The sequence below is a fragment of the Lithobates pipiens genome, unplaced genomic scaffold (assembly GCF_037356315.1).
Source record: "Lithobates pipiens isolate NorthernLeopardFrog02 unplaced genomic scaffold, aLitPip1_a1.2 Scaffold_8, whole genome shotgun sequence".
Taxonomy (NCBI): Eukaryota; Metazoa; Chordata; class Amphibia; order Anura; family Ranidae; genus Lithobates; species Lithobates pipiens.
Genome location: NW_027507903.1, coordinates 510,701,251 through 510,720,993, shown reverse-complemented (window position 1 = coordinate 510,720,993; position 19,743 = coordinate 510,701,251). Strand labels below are relative to the sequence as shown.

The following is a 19,743-nucleotide window of genomic DNA, read 5'->3' as shown; positions in this document are numbered from 1 at the left end:
TCTCGGTGTCAAGAAAAATTGTCAGAAGTGATTCATGTTGATAGCAGAGGAACAAAGCAGCACACAGAAATGTACACAATATAGAGGGATATTCTTTGTCCATGTTTCCTGTTTGAGGTTTACAACCACTTTAACTATTTTTAATCCTTTTGCTGCTAGTCTTAGTAAACAGATGGAAAGGAATAACAAATAATTTTTATACTGGAGTATTCTTGGGCATTTCTTCTTGCATCTGGGGGAGGGGAGGAGGGGCTTTTCTCAGCTAAGCACACCCTCCTCCCTGCATGCCTGAGCCAAGGGCAGATGTATTCTAGTAAGTAAATGCTACATGAATCATCTGCCCTTACTCAAGATCACTGCCGCTAAAAATGCTAGAGGGTGTTTTTCAAAGTGATTTTCCAACAAAATTAAACATGGAGTCATGGACAGATGGCTGAGTTTGCACTGAATATTAAAAATGTATTGAATAGCATTTTTGGTTTTTGCTGCTCAGATACAGTTTAGTTCCGCTTAAAAGAGTTAATCCACTCATAAGAGATATCTCAGGTACAAATAGAGTCTTCTGAAATAAATTACTCCCTATCTTCTTATAGCTACTGAGGACCCCAGTGGTGACATTTGACTTTCCTCATTCCTTTCTCTTCCTTTTAGGTGCAGCGGAGGACAGGTGCATTGAAAAAGACCTGCTTGCCACATCCTTGATGTGATTTCCACAAATACATGTGTTACCCAGACTTCAATGGTAACAAGTGTAAAAGGTGTCCACAACACACAACACCAAAGATGTACAGATGTGATCTAAACTCTAGTTCTCTGCTCCTTCAGCTGTTCCCACTTCTCTTTTTTCATTTTATTTTACATACAGAATCCAGCTGAGAAAATAGGATAGGATCCGCTCATGGTAAGTGCACAGACCTGGGAATTCAAGCACAGTGATTTTGCTCCGAAAACCCAAGGGATCTAAAAAACTATTAAGCAATTTAGCTACCCAGCTATTAAAAACTAATGTGAGTTTTGAAGTTCCAAAAAATCTTGAGGATCTCCATTTGCCTTCTTTGGTTAAAATACTGACTGACACTAACAATGATAGAAACAACAACAGATATAAGAAAAGGGCCTATATTTACTGAAGAAATGTCACAAAAACTTGAGCTTGCCTCTATTTAGGCCTGCTGGCTATAAATCATAATGAACTAAAATCCTATCCTTAACAGCAATTCTTTTATCAAGCTGTTATAATTTCTGATATTAATTAGCAGTTGTTGAGAGAAGGCCACAGGCAGCAGCCATTTTGCTTGGCTTTACACCAAAGACAATATGCCTAAGCTTGTTAACGGAACAGCAACACTGTTCATCAAACTGCTGGCCTTGCTTAATTTAAACATGCTGCAAGTAAAGAAATCAGCACCACTGCAATTCACTGCTTCCTGTGCCACAATTCCTGCACACAGATTAAAACAAATACTACATGCTCATGACAACCTTCTTCCTCTGATCCAAACTTCATATCACTAAAGCACCAAGAGCAAAGTGGGCCACTACAATATATGACATCCAACTCATGGCTGAAGTCAACCAGTTCGCTGATATCATACACAAACAGTAATGACAAATAATTCAATGAGTTAGAGTAGTAATACTTTTTTTTTTTTAAAAAATTTCCACTTACAATTGCAACAAAACAAAATAAATTGCTCCAGAAAATATCCTGAAATACTTACATTTTAAAGTTATTTCAGGTGCAGCTTTGGGTCTCGATGTGCCGCTTCCCTGAACTTCCAGTCCCATCGTTTCCTTAAGAGTTCACTTCCTTGGGACTACATGTCCCTTGATTCAAGCACCATGACACATGCACAGCCCTTGTAAGCTGCTTTCAAACAAAGGCGCAGAGGCAGGCCTTAGTCCTTCTATTGCTTACAGCCTGCCTGTTGGTGCAGGTTGATATTTACATCAGTAAATAGTTCTCTTTCCATTGGCTTGCATGGAAGTGTAGATCCAGCAGGGCTCCATAGGACCCTGCAAGTAAAGGAGCCAACTGTACAAAGAAAATTAGGACCAGCCATTGGGTGTAAGGCTGAAAAGTGACTATATAGATGCAGAAATATAAGAAGAAACTGCATACAATTTGAGTCCACACATCATTATCTTTAATAATATATATATATAAAAAAAGGGTTTGATATCATTTTAAAGAATAGTGTTAGACTACTGCACAAACTACAACCACTCAACTACTAAGGCTGTCAATAAAGTAAAAAAAGGCAATTCTTTAGAATTGTATAGAATCTATTGCAGAAAGATGCAGCAGGCTTTTCAAAGCACATTTAGAAAGGCCTCTTGTTTCTATGTGAGTAACTTCTCCAAGAGCACACTTTGGAGCACATTAATAAAACAGTGAATCCTACATTCAGTGAACATTCACTAAGGGTGAATCTTCGAGGCACATATATGCAATTTAAAAGACAGTGATTGGTTCATCACCATTAAATGTTTTGTGTAAATCACATTGATTGCTTTATACCAATGGCCCCTAGGTGATTGAGGATCATTCAGAAACAAGCAAACCAAAACCAGAGGGATCTGGCAATACAAGCATCAAAAATACACTGAGATACCAGTAAAACTATGTTCAAGCTTACTTAACATGGAGTGGAAAAAGCGATGAATCTGAGCTGCACACTATCGGATTTTAGCCTTTATCGGTTTAACGCAATCAGAACAATGAACGATGATTGCTGTTTGGCTGTTACAAGTTACTGCGCTTTGCACATTGCCTAGCAATGTTTTCATAAACTTGGAAGCATCTAAGTTGCTGACTTTGTCGGCTTTCGATGGTTATAACTATTAAACTATTCCTCCCCATGAAGACAAATCTGTGCTCTTGCAAATCAAAGAGAATGGAAGACAATTGAAGCAAAATCTAATGCAAACAAGCAGCTGGGGTCCAAATCCCCCCAGAATGCTGCAGTGCTTGCTCTTTTTTTTTTTTTTCCGAGCTCCATATTTAAACAGTGCGTGTTGTGTGACAAGAATTAAGTCCGTGCTGGGATGAGATGACAACACATATCAGATTATTAGACCTTAGCCAATAAGATTTATAGAGCAATGATAAAAATGAAGCAATGAACCGAATGATAATGTGTTGTGATAAATCACTCCCTTAAAGTACAGTTTATGAAGCAGTTTCATAAACTGGATAAGATAATGAAACAGCTGATGTATAAACTGGATAATTAGTACAAAGGCAAAAAAGGGAATGAAACAAAAAGGAAGAAATAACTATATTATTTGTAAACATGCACAGCTGAGTGAACATCATCATACTGGGTTGCAGAAAGTACTTAAGCTTGTTGCATCATCCATGCAGCTCTCTGTATAATGCACAATCCACATATTTAGGTACTATAACCTTCAATCGAATGACCAGATTAAAAGCACACACAGGCCAAGTGTGTGTATGTGCTTTTCAATCAGTAAATAGAGCTGAACTTATGCTAAAGGTTCCAATTTTTCATACGTCGATCTGATACATTATCCCCACATGGTAAAAACAGATCTTTAAACTCTTTTAAATCTAACAAAGATCAAATTTAATTCACTTTCTCAAAGTCTTGCCGTGTTTAACAAGCTAATAAACTACAAGTCTTATAATAAAAATCAAAATGCTTCATTGTTAAACTGACATTGCTATCTAGGATAATTAAGTTATAACTTATGATTAACTTAAATATGTTGTCTGGTTTTAAAAACTTCTCACTGCACCAGTTGTTGAAATAATCCAAATATATATACAAGTGCTAAAAATAAACCAAAGGTTGATGATAATCTTTATAAACATCTCAAGGTTTAAAGTATTAATATAGTTATTTTCGATGCAGTGAATATCACTGCAGCTGTTCTTTAAAGGCTCTTAAAGCACAACACAAACACACAGATTGGTCCTAGCAGTGCATTGTTGCAGTAAAGAGAAAAAAAAAATCTGCATCCTTGTAAACGAACTGTAGTCAACAGCTTGCCTCTTTTACTCTAATTAAAGGTCTAACAGCCTTTAGGTATGAGGCAGTGAAAAGGTTTTGCTTTTCTAAAAGAAAAGTATCTGATTTCTGATTCTGTACAGTGATTAAACATCTTTGTGTGTTTCTGCACGAGTAAAAGGGGTGATTTGATTCCCTCCCCCTCCAAAAATGGCATCAAAGCAATCAAAATGGTAATGTTCAGCATGAATGGGGCCCCATCCCCCATCTCAAACTCTGCAGACTTTTCTCCATGTTAGGAAGAAACCAACACCCCTTTCTCACAAAATGGAAGCTTCCACTACCAAACTGAGAGTGCTGACAAACCCTCATTAACATGACAAGGCTTCCAAACTCGAGCAGAAGTAACAGCAGAACATTAAATCACCGACCTGGGGCAATGGCTTGGACAAGGAAAGGACAAGGGGGGTGGTTTGGGGTCGGCGGATGATAAAGGAGCTGTTCCAAGTTTGGTGCTGAAAAGCTGCTGCATTCCTAAGGAAGGGCGATCGATTCATTGAAAGGGGGGGAGGAGAGAAACGCAAACTGCTCACATTCACCCTGGGGCTTCACAAAACAGCACACAGACCCCTAAAACGAGCCAGCGGCAAGGCACATAACATGCACAAGCTCCAGTGTGAAAGTTCTGCGCATTTCACTACACTGGGGGAAGGAGGAAGAAGGCTTTCAATGGCATCTGTCCATGGTACTGAAAGGAGCACAACCACATACCATACACACATACTGCCTCCCCCCTCTCTTCCATTTCCGGCAAAGCTAAGGAAGAAAGAGGATGGGGGGGGGGGGGGTCTCGCTGCACTTCTGGCAAGCAAAGAGTTAACTTTGTGGTGCCAAGAAAGAAGAAGAGAGTGAAAGTGTCTCAATAAAGCCAGAGGAGAAAGTGTTCAATGGATTGCCTGCTGCAGCAATCTGCAACAAAGAACACTCCAACATCCATCTGCTGTAGCCCTCGTCATATAAACATCCCCCCAGCCCCTACTGCACGTCAAGATCAAAAAGTCACTCCGTGAGTGTTTTTTTTTTTTTCTTTTTTAAACCTTCATAAACAAGACCATCCGTTCAAAATGGATGCCTTGGGGAAAAAAAAGAAGAGGGGAAGAAAATCCATGTATCTACAACTCACAAGTGTGTGTGTATGTGTGTGTGTGTGTGATCTGCTGAGCCATGGAGGAGAATGCTGAGAATGCTGCACACTGAGCAACCTTGATTGCCTATGGAAAAATGACACACTTTAACAGGGTGTTTACAAAGTATGGCGTATAGAGAGGAAGGGAAAAAAAAAACACAAACAAGTGTACAAGATATTTCTGATGTCTCATCACGAGATGTATCATTATTTATCTTGTAGAGACAACTTCTGCTGGAGCGTTCAAGGATACATTGAAGCAAAAAAAAAAAAATCACTTAAAAGTATTCTGTAGCGACAAACGCAGGACTAGGAGAAATGAAAGGCAGAAGTCAACATACTGTGCAAAAGAATGTTCATGTGATTTTTTTCTTGTGTTACACAGGAAGGGGGCAAAGTAATTATTAAAGCTCAATGGCTATTCCCTGACACCTTTTATTTTAAAGATGAAAAAAATAACACAAGTCTGCGCCTTCACATGGGAATGATCTCTTTAAAAAAAAAAAAAGCGATGGCAGCCGATAAAGTTTGTCATCCTCCCACTGTACAGCTGTACTCCACCACAAACAACAAATCCGAAGGACATGAAAATAGCTTGCAAAAATGTTTTTAAAAAAATCTGCAATTACCTGTGGCTCTTGCTTCATCCGTGCAACTAGTTTCTAAGGAAGAAAGAAAATTAAATCTAAGATGCCTTAAAAAAAAAAAAAAAAGAAAGAAAAAAAAAACTACAAATAAAAAAATAACTAAGTCTATCTAGATAGAAGAGTGTCAGAGTAGGAGGAATGGGAAAGTGTTTCAAGTTTGATGGAAATGGGGAGGAACAAAGAGGCAAGTAAACACACACAGTGCGTGTGTGAGGCAGTTTCCCCCAAGCCAGCTCATAAATATTCAGGTCTCGTCCTAATCTCCACGCAGCAGCACCGCAATATTACTTCCAAATCCTTGTTGCTTGCTCCAGCAAAAGACAAGGGAGGGAGGGGGCGGGGAGAGGAGGGAGGGGAGGAAGAAGTAGTGAGAGAGAGAGAGATGGAGAGGGGGGAGAAAAAAAAGGGAGGGGGGTGAAGAGTGGGGAGAAAGGGGGGGGGGAGGAACAAGAGGAAGAGTAGGGAGAAGGAGGGGGTGAGTGCCAAGAAGAGGAAGAGTGGAGAGGGGGCAAAGGAAGGGGATGAGTAAGGACAGGAGAGTAAGAAAGGGGGAGAAAGTAGATGGCATAGTAGTGAAAGGTGTATGAAGGGAAAAAGTAGATTACGCCAGGGATAAAGGGAAAAAGTAGACTACACCAGGGACACTGGGACTTTGCGTATGAAGTTGTCAGAGGAAAACAGCATGGAAATGAGGCATGGCAGACGAAAGGAGAGTAAACAACATCAAGTAAAGTGATGAAATGATGAAGAGTGGAACAAGTGAACAGGCTGAAGTACGCTGCCGATCTACTGAACGCCGACGTGAAATGGCAGCAGAAAGCAATCACATCTGGGGAGAGACCATTGAGGAAGGAGATAGAGGAGTAAACACAAAACTTAAAGCGATGAAGGAAAAAAAGAAAGAAAATAGGGAGTTCTGAGTACTGGAAGTGCTAAGCAGGCAACAAAGTGTATATGGATACTGAAACACGTTGTTAATAAAAAAAAGGGCCCCTACAGTGAGGCCAGCCAAGCACTGAACATGATGGGGGGGAATAACACTGAACAGTCAACAATAGTAAAGTGAAGGTTATAGTTCTTAATGGAAACAAGGTTAGGATGAAAAGAAAAAAAATACAAAGTATTACAAAGAGAAGATTGTGAAGGGAAGAGCACAAGCTATGGAACGGGTGCAAAAAAATAGATATATTCGGAGGGAAGAGCACAAGGGGGATTTACTAAAAGAGGGCACAAAGTGGGTGTAAAGTTCAGTGTATTGGAGAGGGTGCTTTACACAAGTAGAAAGCCTCAATTCTTAGGTCAAATCTAATAAAAATGTACACTTTATTCATGGGAGGAACAAGCAGACCTAAACCCAATCATCACTAAGTCCTCACACCATTTCAAAAATAGTTTTTAATATCTTCAAATCTGCAACTTCCATTAAAACAATCCATTGGTCATCCTGCCCCAAGGGCCTTATTCAGGCATTTCCTGTTAAGCGGTGACAACTGTCTCCCAAATGTGCTCCTTCGTTGTCACATAGTGGAGACCATGAGCAGCCAAGCTGACAACATGTTCTGACAAACATCCGCTCAGGAGTAACAGCATGCAACCACATCTGGAGCCCGGGCATGGAGGCAGGAAGTGGCTGAAAGAGGTCAGAGTAGATCAGCAGCACAGAGATGCTGCTTTGACAAACTCAGTGTCATCCAGATCTACTTTCATAAGGAAGTGTTGTCTAATTTTTTTTTCCAGTTTGTTTCCAAATTGTCAATTGGCTGAGATGAGTAGAGAAAGCTGCCTCCTATGGGAACTGTTGTTTTCTTAGGAAGAAGCAACTGAAAAAATAAGTGCATTGCTATAGAGGAAAAGAGAAGATGAAGAGTGGAGTGGAAGTGGGCGTCAACCAAAACAATAAATATGACTACTAAGTGGGTGCAGAGAGTCCTGGGAGAGGCAGATCCACAACTGAAGAACTGAAGAACACAGAGGGTGACAACCCCTCCTTCACAAAGTAGCTGGTAAAGTGCCTAAAGTCAGGGAGCATCCTGGGGAGAAATTGGGGAGCCCCTCACAGTTGAGGTCATCACCTGGATGAGTAATAGCCCTCAAACCTCAGAAGATAGGACCCTCCATCACAGTAGAGTGCCCCCAATAGCTGAGGTCAGTACCTGGTGTGTAGCCCCCCCCCCCCAGTGGATGTCATTACCTGGGTTGTGTAATAGCCTCTCCCCCTTCCCTCCAACCATAACCTGGTTGCGCAGTAGGGCCCCCCCTTCAGTTAAGGTGTATATACTGGTGAAAAGTGGGGCCCCTTGCTAAGTTGAGGGCATTGCCTTGTTGAGCAGTAGGGGGGCCCACTAAGCTGAGGTCAGTACCTGGTGAGTAGCAGTGCCACCTGAGTTGAGCAGTAGGGGGTCCCCTGAGTTGAGGTGAGTGGGAGCGCCCCCCTGAGTTGAGTAGTAGTGCCTCTCTGAGTGGTAGTGCCCCCCTGAGTTGAGGTGAGTAGTAACGCCCCCCTGAGTTGATTTGTAGAGCCCCCTGAGTTGAGTAGTAGCACCCCCCTGAATGGTAGTGCACCTCCTGAGTTGAGTTAAGTAGTAGCGGCCCCCTAAGTTGAGTGGTAGTCTCCCGAGTTGAGGCGAGTAGTAGAGCCCCCTGAGTTGAGGTGAGTAGTAACGCCCCACAGAGTTGAGGTGAGTAGTAGCGCCCCCCCCCCCCGAGTTGAGGTGAGAAGTAGCTCCCTCGTGAGCTGAGGTAAGTAGTTGCGCCCCCCTGACTTGAGTAGTAGCACGCTCGTGAGTTGAGGTAAGTAGTTGCGCCCCCTGAATGAGGTGAGTAATAGCTCCTCCCTGAGTTCCTAAGTTGAGGGGAGTAGTAGTAGCGCCCCCCTGAGTTGAGGCGAGTAGTAGTAGTAGCGCCCTCCTGAGTTGAGGTGAGTAGTAGCGCACCCCTCAGTTGAGGCGCGTAGTAGTAGCGCCCCCCTGAGTTGAGGCGAGTAGTAGCGCCCCCCTGAGTTGAGGCGAGTAGTAGCACCCCCTGAGTTGAGGCGAGTAGTAGCCCCCCCCCATAGAGTTGAGGCGAGTAGTAGCGCCCCCTGAGTTGAGGCGAGTAGTAGCGTCCCCCTGAGTTGAGGCGAGTAGTAGCACCCCCTGAGTTGAGGCGAGTAGTAGCCCCCCCATAGAGTTGAGGCGAGTAGTAGCGCCCCCTGAGTTGAGGCGAGTAGTAGTGCCCCCCTGAGTTGAGGCGAGTAGTAGCGCCCCCCTGAGTTGAGGGGAGTAGTAGTGCCCCCCTGAGTTGAGGCGAGTAGAAGTGCCCCCCTGAGTTGAGGCGAGTAGTAGCGCCCCCCTAAGTTGAGGTGAGTAGTAGCCCCCCCCCCCCCCATAGAGTTGAGGTGATTACCTGGTGACACTGGATCTCCACTTGGATGGCCTCCTGTAGGCTCTGCACTTCCATGTCGGTCCGGCCCTCCGCTCCGTCCCCCCGAGAAGTTTGTCCAGCCTCCCCCGTGCCGGGCTCTTCCTGTGCGGGGCTCCCTCCGCCAAGTCCGGTGAGTGCGGGGCGCGGAGTGAGCTCCTGTCCGCGGGGAACTACTCGCTGTGAGCAAGTTGTGAGGGGAGCGGACTCATCACTTCGCACTCCTCCGCTCACTCTCCCCCTCCACACTCCCAGTCCTCCTCCGTCCTCCGCCGGCTCCTCTCTGCCTCCTTCACGGACTTTTCTGCCGGTCTCAGCCGTCTCCCTCTTCTCCCCGTCTCTTCAGTCTCCTCCGCCGGAGTTTCGGAGGGGCTCAGAGAGGCGGGGACTACTTCCCGAAGCGGAGCGCGGCGGAGGGATACGGAGAGCTGGGGGCACAGCTTTTTTTTTCCAAGCTGCTGAGAGAAGAAAAGTTGGTAGCGAGGCGCGCGCACGCGAGAGCGATGCCCGGATGCGGAGGAGCTGAAGGAGAAGAAGAGAGGAGGGGGGAGGAGGAGGGAGTGCACGCACGGGAGCGCGCCCCCGTGTTTTGTATAGGAGCTGAATGTGTGAGTGACGTGAGAGGGGGGAGGGAGGCGTGGCTGAGGAGTGGGATGCCGTGCGCAGGCGCAGTGTCCAGGCCAAGTGATGGAGATGCTGAGGAGTGCGGGGAGGAGGGGTGGTACCCGGGGATGATGTGTGTGAGTTGGACTGACTTCTCCTGACTTGAATAGAGCGGGAGAGGGAGGAGGACGCTGCGGAGATTAGGTGAGAGCACACAGGGGGGCACTACGGGAAATGGACTTTTCTATCATTGGATACAGTAATGACATTATAAAGTCACTCAGATACTAACATAAAATGATGAATTGAAGGGCACCCTGAGAAGGAAAGTACTTACCTCTTCTGCTGCTGCCTGTAATGAAGGTTATTCACAAACCAGCAGTTTGGGAGTGTCTGATTCCTGGTCCCCTGCTGCACTCAGTGGTTCCTCCCATGGGCCCCATCATTACTAACTTCTCTAGTCACATAGGGGGAGGTGGGAGGAACCACTGAGGACAGCAGGGGACCAGGAATCAGACATTTCCTCTTCAACTCTTTTATTTTTCTATGTGATCCCACTGACCCTCACTATGGGCTTAATCACACTAGCCAGCATGCTGGAACACGCCTGCGCTGGTCTACATTGTATAATGGCACTGCTAGTCCTGCTAAATCACTTCAGGCTGGCCTCTTTTGCATGTATAGCTATGTAAAACATTAAAAGTAAATGCCTATATTGTTTAAAATCCAGCAATACCCTGTCTCACCCTGCTCTGCACATGCTCAGTTGCTCTCTATTTTTAGACACTGTCAAATTTTTAGAGGCCGAACTGCTGTCAGCCTTCCCAGATAGCAAGCAATTGTGCTGAAAGTTTGAGAATGACTTGCTAAGCTATTGTTAGACTTGCAAGGCTTCACGAGTTTGTTGCACAATTACAGCAAGTCCGCATTGTATGACTCCAGGTCAACTTTCTTTGCAAGTCTGCTGCAAGTTCTGGTTCAGTTATGTTGTGCAATAGTCATCCCACCACAGGGGGTCACTGTGGCTGAATTTACATGCTGTAGACTTGCAGAGCTCTTGCTGTAGAATCACCACTGCAACTTTGCTCTTGCGAGACACTTGCCATGCAGATTTGCTACAAATTGGAAAAGTGTCAGCTTGAGCTTGTGCTTCAAATTCTCTGCAAGTGTACAACAGGCCAGTGAAAATGTGCAGCAAGTTAACAGACTTACAATTCAACACTGCCACAAATTTGTGGCAAGTTATCCTTACTATCTGGGACTGAGGGTTTTGCAATGTGCTGTTACAATGTATCACACTGTTTAATGTGGTTCTAAAGATTTTTTTTTTTACCTTAAAGTGTTACTAAACCCACAACAGTAAAATCAGTCTGTATATGCAGTAAAGTATGCTTGTTATACTCACTATGGAACCTAAGGGGTTAATCCTCCTCATTGTGTAAAAAGGCTGTTTGATCCCGTCTTCTCTGATCTTCCCCTTCTATTACTGTCCCCAATACATATCCTGATAAGACAGAGCTTTGGAGTCACAGTGCACATGCACAGTTTGGTGTGTATTGCTGGAGAGTTTTTATTTTTGTTCTTGGAATAGTGCATGTGATCGGCACAGGGCAATTCAGCACTGTCCAGACAGAGGGTCAGGGGTTCTACAGCCTCATAGGACAGTCAGAGGAGAATGAAAATTCCTCCTACAAGCTTTAACCAGACACTGGTAGAAGTCACAAGACTGCTATGTACTGCTGATGAGAAAAGGTATTTAGCCATTTATATTTACTAAAATAATTGCATTTCCGTGTTCTGTGTACTGTGGGAGACCAGATATAGTGAATGCAGGTTTTAGTAACACTTTAAAGTGGAATTTTACCCATAGCAACTTGATAAAAAAATGACACTCTTTAGCAAGGAACATACATTCCACATTAATAATTATGCTACCAAAATGAGCGTGTGCTGTAAATTGCCTCCATCATTGCTCCTGTCTCTTCTTACTGGAGGCTGACATTTTTCTGAAGCCCAGAGCCCATGAACAGCAGTAAATCATAAAGAAGAACTAAACCCATTGATTTAACAGTTTAAAAAAATAGTTACATTCACGGAATGCCAGAATTGCTAACTGTCACATTTTCTTGTGTCCTCAACCAAACTGTCAACTGGTGTCATAACTGATCACAAGTGCAGCACCATGTCAGTTGTAGAGGCAGCATCCTTGCCTGTAAAGGATAGGAGGGTTTTATTACACTTTAACCCAAATAGCAAGGATAACTTGGCACAAATTTGTGGCAGTGTTGAATTGTAAGTCTGTTAACTTGCTACACATTTTCACTAGCAAGTTGTACACTTGCAGGGCACTTGAAGCACAAGTTCTAGTTGACACTTTTTCAATTTGCAGCAAATTTGCATGGCAAGTCTCTAGCAAGAGCAAAGTTGCAGTGGTGAGTCTACAGCAAGAGCTCTGCAAGTCTACAGCATAACAATTCAGCCACATTGACCCCCTGTGGTGGGAGGTCTATTGTACAACATAACTGAACCAGAACTTGCAGCAGGCTTGCAGAATGTTTACAAAGAAAGATGATCTGTCTGGAAAGTCTAGCAATAGTTTAGCAAGTCATTTGCAGCACAATTGCTTGCTATCTGGGATAGCTGACAGCAAATCGGCCTCCAAAAATTTGGATTTTAAACAATATAGGCATTTACTTTTAATGCTTTACATAGCTATACATGCAAAAGGGGCCAGCCTGAAGTGATTTAGCAAGATTTATTTTCCTGACCAAAGTTCCACTTGAAAGCTGAATTCCAGAAATTTAGCCACTTTGTAAAAAGTGAAGGCACACTATGAGTTAAAGAGGAGCACCAGTCAATTTTGTGTTTATTAAAAGTCAGCAGCTACAAAGACTGTGGCTGCTAACTTTTAATAAACAGGCACTCGCTTGTCCCAGGATCCAGCGATGTGCTCACCCGAGCTGTTTGTTCCCCCTGTCTTTTGTCTCCAGCATGTCAGCTGTGGGCATCCAGCGGTGACAGCTTGTGGCTTGGGTCCCCAGTGCGCATGCATGAGCTGTTCTGCACATTGTGAATGGTCTCACAGTCTTATGGGACCTGTGACGTGTCCCAAATGACTGCGGGGAGGAAGGGGGAGAGGAGAATATCTGCTCGGACTGCATAGGTAATCTGAGTGGAAGTGGGAGTAAAGCCAGGTACCTGCTCCCCTTTTGGGTGGAGCTCTGCTTTAAGTCCAAGTAGGTACATGACACCGCTGTGGGACATCAGAGCCGATGCACGTGGCCGGCGAACGTGGTGTCCGCCGGCGACCCGCGATCACTCCTGAGAGAGAGACAGAACGGGGATCTGTCAATGTAAACAGACAGATCCTCCTTTTGTCAGGGAAGTAGAGAGAGATTTGCTGTTCCCAGTGATCAGGAACAGTGATCTCTTTCTACTCCCTGTCCTTACACTGGCCACACAGTTAGAAACACCTCCTTAGGGAACACTTAACCCCTTGATCTCCCGCTAGTGTTAAGCCCTTTCCTGACAGTGACATTTATACCGTAATCAGTGGCTATTTTAAGCTCTGATCACTGTATAAATGTCAGTGGTCCCAAAAAAGTGTCAAAAGTGTCTGATCTGTCCGCCGCAATGTCGTAGTCCCACTAAAAATCGCTGATCACTGCCATTATTATTAAAAAAATAATAATAATAATAAAAATGCCATAAACCTATTCCCTATTTTGTAAACGCTATAATTTTTGCGCAAACCAATCAATATACGCTTATTGCGAGTTTTTTTCAACAAAAATATGTAGAAGAATACATATTGGTCTAAATGGATGAAGAAATTAGTTTTTTTACATTTTTCTTTGGATATTGATTATAGCAAAAAGTAAAAAATATTGTTTGTTTGTTTTTTTCAAAATTGTTAAGCCAGATTTTCTGCTGATTTTTGTCTTCAGATTTACCAAAACCATGTAGTGCAAGGGCCTGCCTGATTGCATACACATTGAAACTCCTAAGGTTTGACCTCATATTATATGGTTTTGGTAAATCTGAAGGAAAAAATCAGCAATAGAGCTTTCTTTTGGTGGTATTTGATCCTCTCTGTAGTTTTTATTTTTTGCGCTATAAAAAAAAAGAGCGACAATTTTGAAAAAAACACAACCTTTTGTACTTTTTAAATATCCCCAATTCTTTTTTAAAAAAGTTATTTTTTTCCTCAGTTTAGGCCAATATGTATTCTTCTACATATTGTTGGTAATAAAAATAGCAATAATCATATATTGATTGGATAGCACAAAAGTTATAGTGTCTACAAAATAAGGGTTAGATTTATGGCATTTTTATTATTATTTTTATTATTTTTTTACTAGTAATGGTGGCGATCTGCGATTTTTATCATGACTATGATATTATGGCGGACACATCGGACACTTTTGACACCTTTTTGGGACAATTGACAATTATATAGCGATCCGTGCTATAAAAATGCACTGATTACTGTATAAATGTCATTGGCAGTGAAAGAGTTAACACTAGGGGCGATCAAGGGGACAAGTGTGTTCCCTGACTGTGTGTTCTAACTGTAGGGGGAGGGGACTGATTATAGGAGATGACAGATCGTGACGATCTGCATCTCCTCTCAGAACAGAGCATCCCTGTTTTGCCTCTCGTGCCTGCGATCACTTTTAGCCGGCGGTCATCGGGACCACCTGTCACGAGCATCGGCAACCCCGCAGCGCAGCGGGTGTGGGCGCACCTGCTATCCCACTTAACCACTTGCTTACTGGGCACTTAAACCCCCCTCAGTCCCAGACCAATTTTCAGCTTTCAGCGCTGATGCATTTTGAATGACAATTGCGCGGTCATACAACACTGTACCCAAATGAAATTTTTATCATTTTTTTCCCACAAATAGAGCTTTCTTTTGGTGGTATTTAGTTACAGCTCGGAGTTATTTTTTGCTAAACAAACAAAAAAAGATGCAAAAAAATAAAAATAAAAAATCATGTTTTAATAGTTTGTTATACAATTTTGCAAACGGGTCATTTTTCTCCTTCATTGAAGTGCGCTGATTAGGCGGCACTGATGGCTGCATTGGTGGGCACTGATGGGCTGCATTGGTGGGCACTGATGGGCTGCATTGGTGGGCACTGATAGGCTGCATTGGTGGGCACTGATAGGCTGCACTGGTGGGCACTGATAGGCATAGTTAAGGCGGCACTAATAGGCACAGATAAGGCGGCACCGATCGGCACAGATAAGGCGGCACTGATGGGCAAAGATGGGCACAGATAAGATGGCATGGATGGGTGGCACGGATAAGTGGCACGGATGGGCACTGATAGGTACCACTGATAGATGGGACTGATGGGCACTGATAGGTGGCACTGATAGGTGGCTCTGATAGGTGGCACTGCTGGGCACTGATGGGCGGCACTGCTGGGCACTGATGGGCGGCACTGCTGGGCACTGATGGGCGGCACTGGGGTGCAGCACCTTTGCGGCAGATTGTGGGCACTGTGGGTGGCACTGTTGGTGGCACTGCTGGATGGCACTGTGGGTGGCATTGTGGGTGGCACTGTGGGTGGCGCTGGGGGCACTATGGGCACTGCTGGGTGGCACTGATGGGGGGCACTTACTTTCATTCAGGATGGCACTGCGGTGGGCAGGTGGGCACTGGCAGGGGGCAGGTGGTCAGCTGTATTGCTGGCCGTGATCGGGACTGATGTCCCGATCACGGCCGCCGGTGATCGGCTTTTTTTTTCTCTCCTCGCGCTGTCAGCGCGAGGAGGAATAATAGCCGATTACCGGCTCCGTTCTGTCACATGATCAGCTGTCATTGGCTGACAGCTGATCACGTGATAAGGGGTCGGGATCGACCCCTTACACGGATCGGTGATCAGGCGAGTCTCATGGACTCGCCGATCACAGAGCGCGCCGCGCGCGCCCCTCAGGGGGCGCGCAGGCCGCTCGTAACCAGGACGACGTCAATAGACGTAGTCCTGGAAATGTAGGTCCGCGCTAATGCCGTCATTTGGCAATAGCGCGGATCTCAAGTGGTTAAAGAAGCCGGCATACAGCTACGACGGCTCGTGTGATTGTGCCGACCCACCGCAGTATAATGACAGCGGCTGGTTGGCAAGTGGTTAAAGAATAAAAATGTTTCAGTGTTTATATTGCATCCCTCACCCCCATATACTTACCTGAGTCCTCTCTCCATCCAGTGCTGTGCCTGTCTGCAGCGGCGCTGCTCTCTCTCTCCTCACAGGACACAGAGGCAAGCAAATCCTGTGCAGAGAAGCCAAGCCACACTATGTGTGTCTATGGATGTACACAGCCCAGCTCAGGAATAAGCCACATTTTTGCACCCATAGCAAGTGGTTTCCTATGGTGGCATACACAGAAGTGGAGAAACCAAGAGCACCTTCAGTGGACCTCACAAATACACTAACAAATTAAAGCCAAACTTCAGCTCACACTTTTTATGTACAGCAAACAGTTTTTATCCTCTTGGGATAAAGGTTTTACATACCGTAAATAAATAAAAGCTGATTATTTTAAGCACTCCGTCAGTGATAAATGGTTTGTATCAATCCCATTATTGCTACACCTCCTGGAGGCTTGTTCTTTTTAAAAACAACAAACTTACCGGCCAGATCACCAGATGAAAATAAAATAAAGAAATGATAAAAAAAAAGAAAACAAATTCAGCCATCACATTTAAGAATTTGTAAGCTTCAATATAATAAATGTTTTCTTTTGTGTTTAAAGGGGTTGTAAACCCTCAAGGTTTTCACCTTAATGCATTCTATATAGTGTTGCCCCCCAGAGCCCCCCTTTTACTTACCTGAACCTGATCGTTCCAGCGACGGGGACAAGCACAGCAGCTTCAGCCGCAGTCTCAGGTAATCATTGGATAGATTGATAGCAGCAGGAACCATTGGCTCACGCTGCTGTCAATCAAATCCAGTGACACGTGAGCTGGGGGCAGGGCCAAGTCCTGCTGTCTGTGTCAATGTATGCAGCAGCAGGACTCAGGAGCGTGCCGCAAGAGTGCCCCCATGGAATGCGGCACTCTGTGGGGGACCCCAGAAGAGGAGGATTGGGGTCACTCTGTGCAAAACCCTTGCATGGAGGCGGTAACTATATCATGGTTGTTATTAATAAAACCTTTACAATCTCTTTAATACCATTTTAAACCCCAAAAAATATTTTTCCCTATTTTACTGATTAAATCAATAGAGAATACTTGGTGATCCTGCCAGTGCATATTTGTTGCCTGTTCAGAATACCAACACAATGCTGGCTGATCAACAGTCTTCGGTGTCTGTGCATGTTCCATTTTCAAGTCCTGCGTTTCCTTTTCCCAGCACCATCCCCCCCCCCCCCCCCATGTGACACTCAAATACAGTACATCACGGGACGGCTCCAGCATCATGACTGACAGTTAAACACTCCTGCACCAGTCACCTGACTATATGTTGAATAAAAAAATTAAATATCTACTGTATAACTTATAAAAAAAAGCCTATATATGTAATGACTGTTTCATTTTATTATCCTTCATTTAAATTATTATTAAGTGGTCCTAAAGTCTAAAAAAATTTTTTTTTCACTTTAATGCATTCTCTGCATTAATGTAAAAAACACCCCACTAACTGTCCCCCATCCCCAAACACTTATCTTAGTCCTCTCACCAACCCAGCACTGTTCTGGCTGCAGTACCACTATCCTTTCTTCCTAGTCTCACAGGCACTGGGGGCAGCAGGAGCCGTAGGCTCTTACTCCTGTTAGCCAAAGCCTGTTACCTGTTAGGAGAGATGGCGTGGCTTTCATGTGCTGTGTGTGTCCATGGACTCACACAGCTCAGGATTGTGTGCATAGGTGCTCCCTTAGCAGCCAGCTTGCTAAGGAGGCACTCAGAGGAAGAAGGAGTGCCGGAAGGGAACTTTAACATGGGAAGTAAGTAACCGCTCCGTCACGTGCAATATCTTTGCACAGAGCAGGTAAGTCTAGCCTCTTTTTTATTGTAAGACAAAAAAAATCTTCAGTATCACTTTCAAATTAAATTATCTTCTCAGCTGCCCTCCGTGATGCCCTTGCAGTTTTATGGGGCAGTGCTAGAACTGCGATTAATAGTACAGTACTTCCTATTTTACAGGATTGACAATGAGGAGAAAATAGGAAGCACTGCGCTGTCAGTTACAGTTCTAGCACTGCCCCACAAGATTGCAAGTATCACGTGCGGTATCTGAGGAGATTACTAAGAATTTAGTTTATTCTAAATGAAATTTTAAATTTAAATAAAATTAAACAATTACTGTGAACAAAGGCATTCTTTTTTTGTTAAACTATTGACAAGATGTACAAAAAGAAAGACATGTTTGTACAATGATCAAGGTGCTCAACATGAGCACAGTGAAAATACACTTCAGTACACAATTACGTATCATATTTACAGCTGTACATACAGAGATCAATGATATATTTTTCACATAAACGGATGACATCCAGTCACTTATTAGCAAAGTAATGGTGAGTCAGGCATCAGACAACGCTCTGTCAGCCGTGGAGGTATGAGCACGTCCAGATCTAGAAACCAAGTATAGGCTCTAAGCTCTCAGGTAGTTGTGATATTGAGAGTAGATGTACACCAAGGGTCCCACACCACAAAGGCATTCTTAAAATAAAATGTTATGGATATTTCGATCTTTTATTTTATTTTTTTCAGCAAATAGTTAAGTGACCACCAGAGCACCAATTGGCTCTGTGCGGCCCGGGCCGTATGACAGGAACACACCGCAGTGAGAAGTCATGTCACAATCTGGGAATCAGTTCCACCCACATAGCGCCCATTGAGCTGCACAGGAACTGGGAAAAGAGCACAAGACCCGATAAAACAATAGCAAAAAAAGGTATTTACAATCATTTAAATGCTGTGATAGATGAAACATAATGTTAAAGTAGAATTAAAAAAAAAACTTTTTAATTTTGCATAGAGGATGGTTATAAACCCTGATTATGGTACACAGGACAACATGAGAGGGTGAATCTCCCTCACATGGGTACAGACAGCAATACAAACCTGGCTGGGAGGTGTTCTAATCCATCTCTATTCTGTCCAAGACTAAAACAAAGTTTTGCCTTAAAGTAGTTCTAAAGTCAGAAGGTTTTTTTTATCTTAAAGCGGTTCTCCACCCTAAAGTGGAAGTTCCGTTCATCTGATCCCTCCCCCCCTCCGGGGCCACAATCAGCACCTTTCAGGGGGGGGGGGGTGCAGTTACCTGGATAATCCAGGTATCTGCACCCACTCCTGGGACAGACCACCGCAAACCCGCGCAGACGCCCCGCACCCCCCCTCCCCATTGTGTTCTGGGAAACACACAGTTCCTAGGACACAGCGGGGACCAGAAGAGACGCGCAGCACGACTCGCGCATGCACAGTAGGGAACCGGACAGTGAAGCCGCAACGCTTCACTTCCCGATTCCCTGACAGAGGATGGCAATGGCAGTGGGGGCAGCAGAGTGACCAGCGATCGCTCGTCATCTGCCGCCGACATCGCTGGACCCTGGAACAGGTAAGTGTCAATTTATTAAAAGTCAGCAGCTGCAATATTAGTAGCTGCTGGCTTTTAATATTCTTTTTTTAGGTGCAGAACCGCTTTAATGCTTAATGTTTTTTTTATCTATGCATTAAGATAAAAAACCTTCTGTGTGCACAGCCCCCTAATACTTACCTAAAACCCATCTCGATCCCGTGATGTTGCATGAGAGTCTCGGCTGTCTGGAACTCTTCATTGAGTGAGACAGCAGTGGAGCGCCATTGGCTCCCGTTGCTGTCAATCAAAGTCTGTGAGCCAATAAGGAGGGGGGGGGGGGGCTGAGCCGCAGCTCCATATCTGAAAGGACACACAGAGCAGCGGCTTGGCTCGGGTGCCCCCAT

The 19,743-nt window shown here is 44.3% G+C and overlaps 1 protein-coding gene and 1 long non-coding RNA gene across 4 annotated transcripts in view; one reads left to right on the top strand and one right to left on the bottom strand.

The window, feature by feature from the left end:
- Nucleotides 1–9,678, bottom strand: part of PHF21B (PHD finger protein 21B) — a 185,152-nt gene extending 175,474 nt beyond the window's left edge. For all 3 annotated transcript variants that reach the window (XM_077469366.1, XM_077469368.1, XM_077469367.1), the window contains exon 1: nucleotides 9,192–9,678. In XM_077469366.1, the coding sequence (XP_077325492.1) occupies nucleotides 9,192–9,245 (54 nt within the window). In that variant the 5' untranslated portion in view covers nucleotides 9,246–9,678. The remainder of the gene's footprint in view (nucleotides 1–9,191) is intronic.
- Nucleotides 9,679–9,891: 213 nt separating this feature from the next.
- The window catches only part of LOC143963434 (uncharacterized), a 56,280-nt gene continuing 46,428 nt past the window's right edge, over nucleotides 9,892–19,743 (top strand). Inside the window, exon 1 of the long non-coding RNA XR_013270962.1 lies at nucleotides 9,892–10,013. This is a non-coding gene — a long non-coding RNA (uncharacterized LOC143963434). The remainder of the gene's footprint in view (nucleotides 10,014–19,743) is intronic.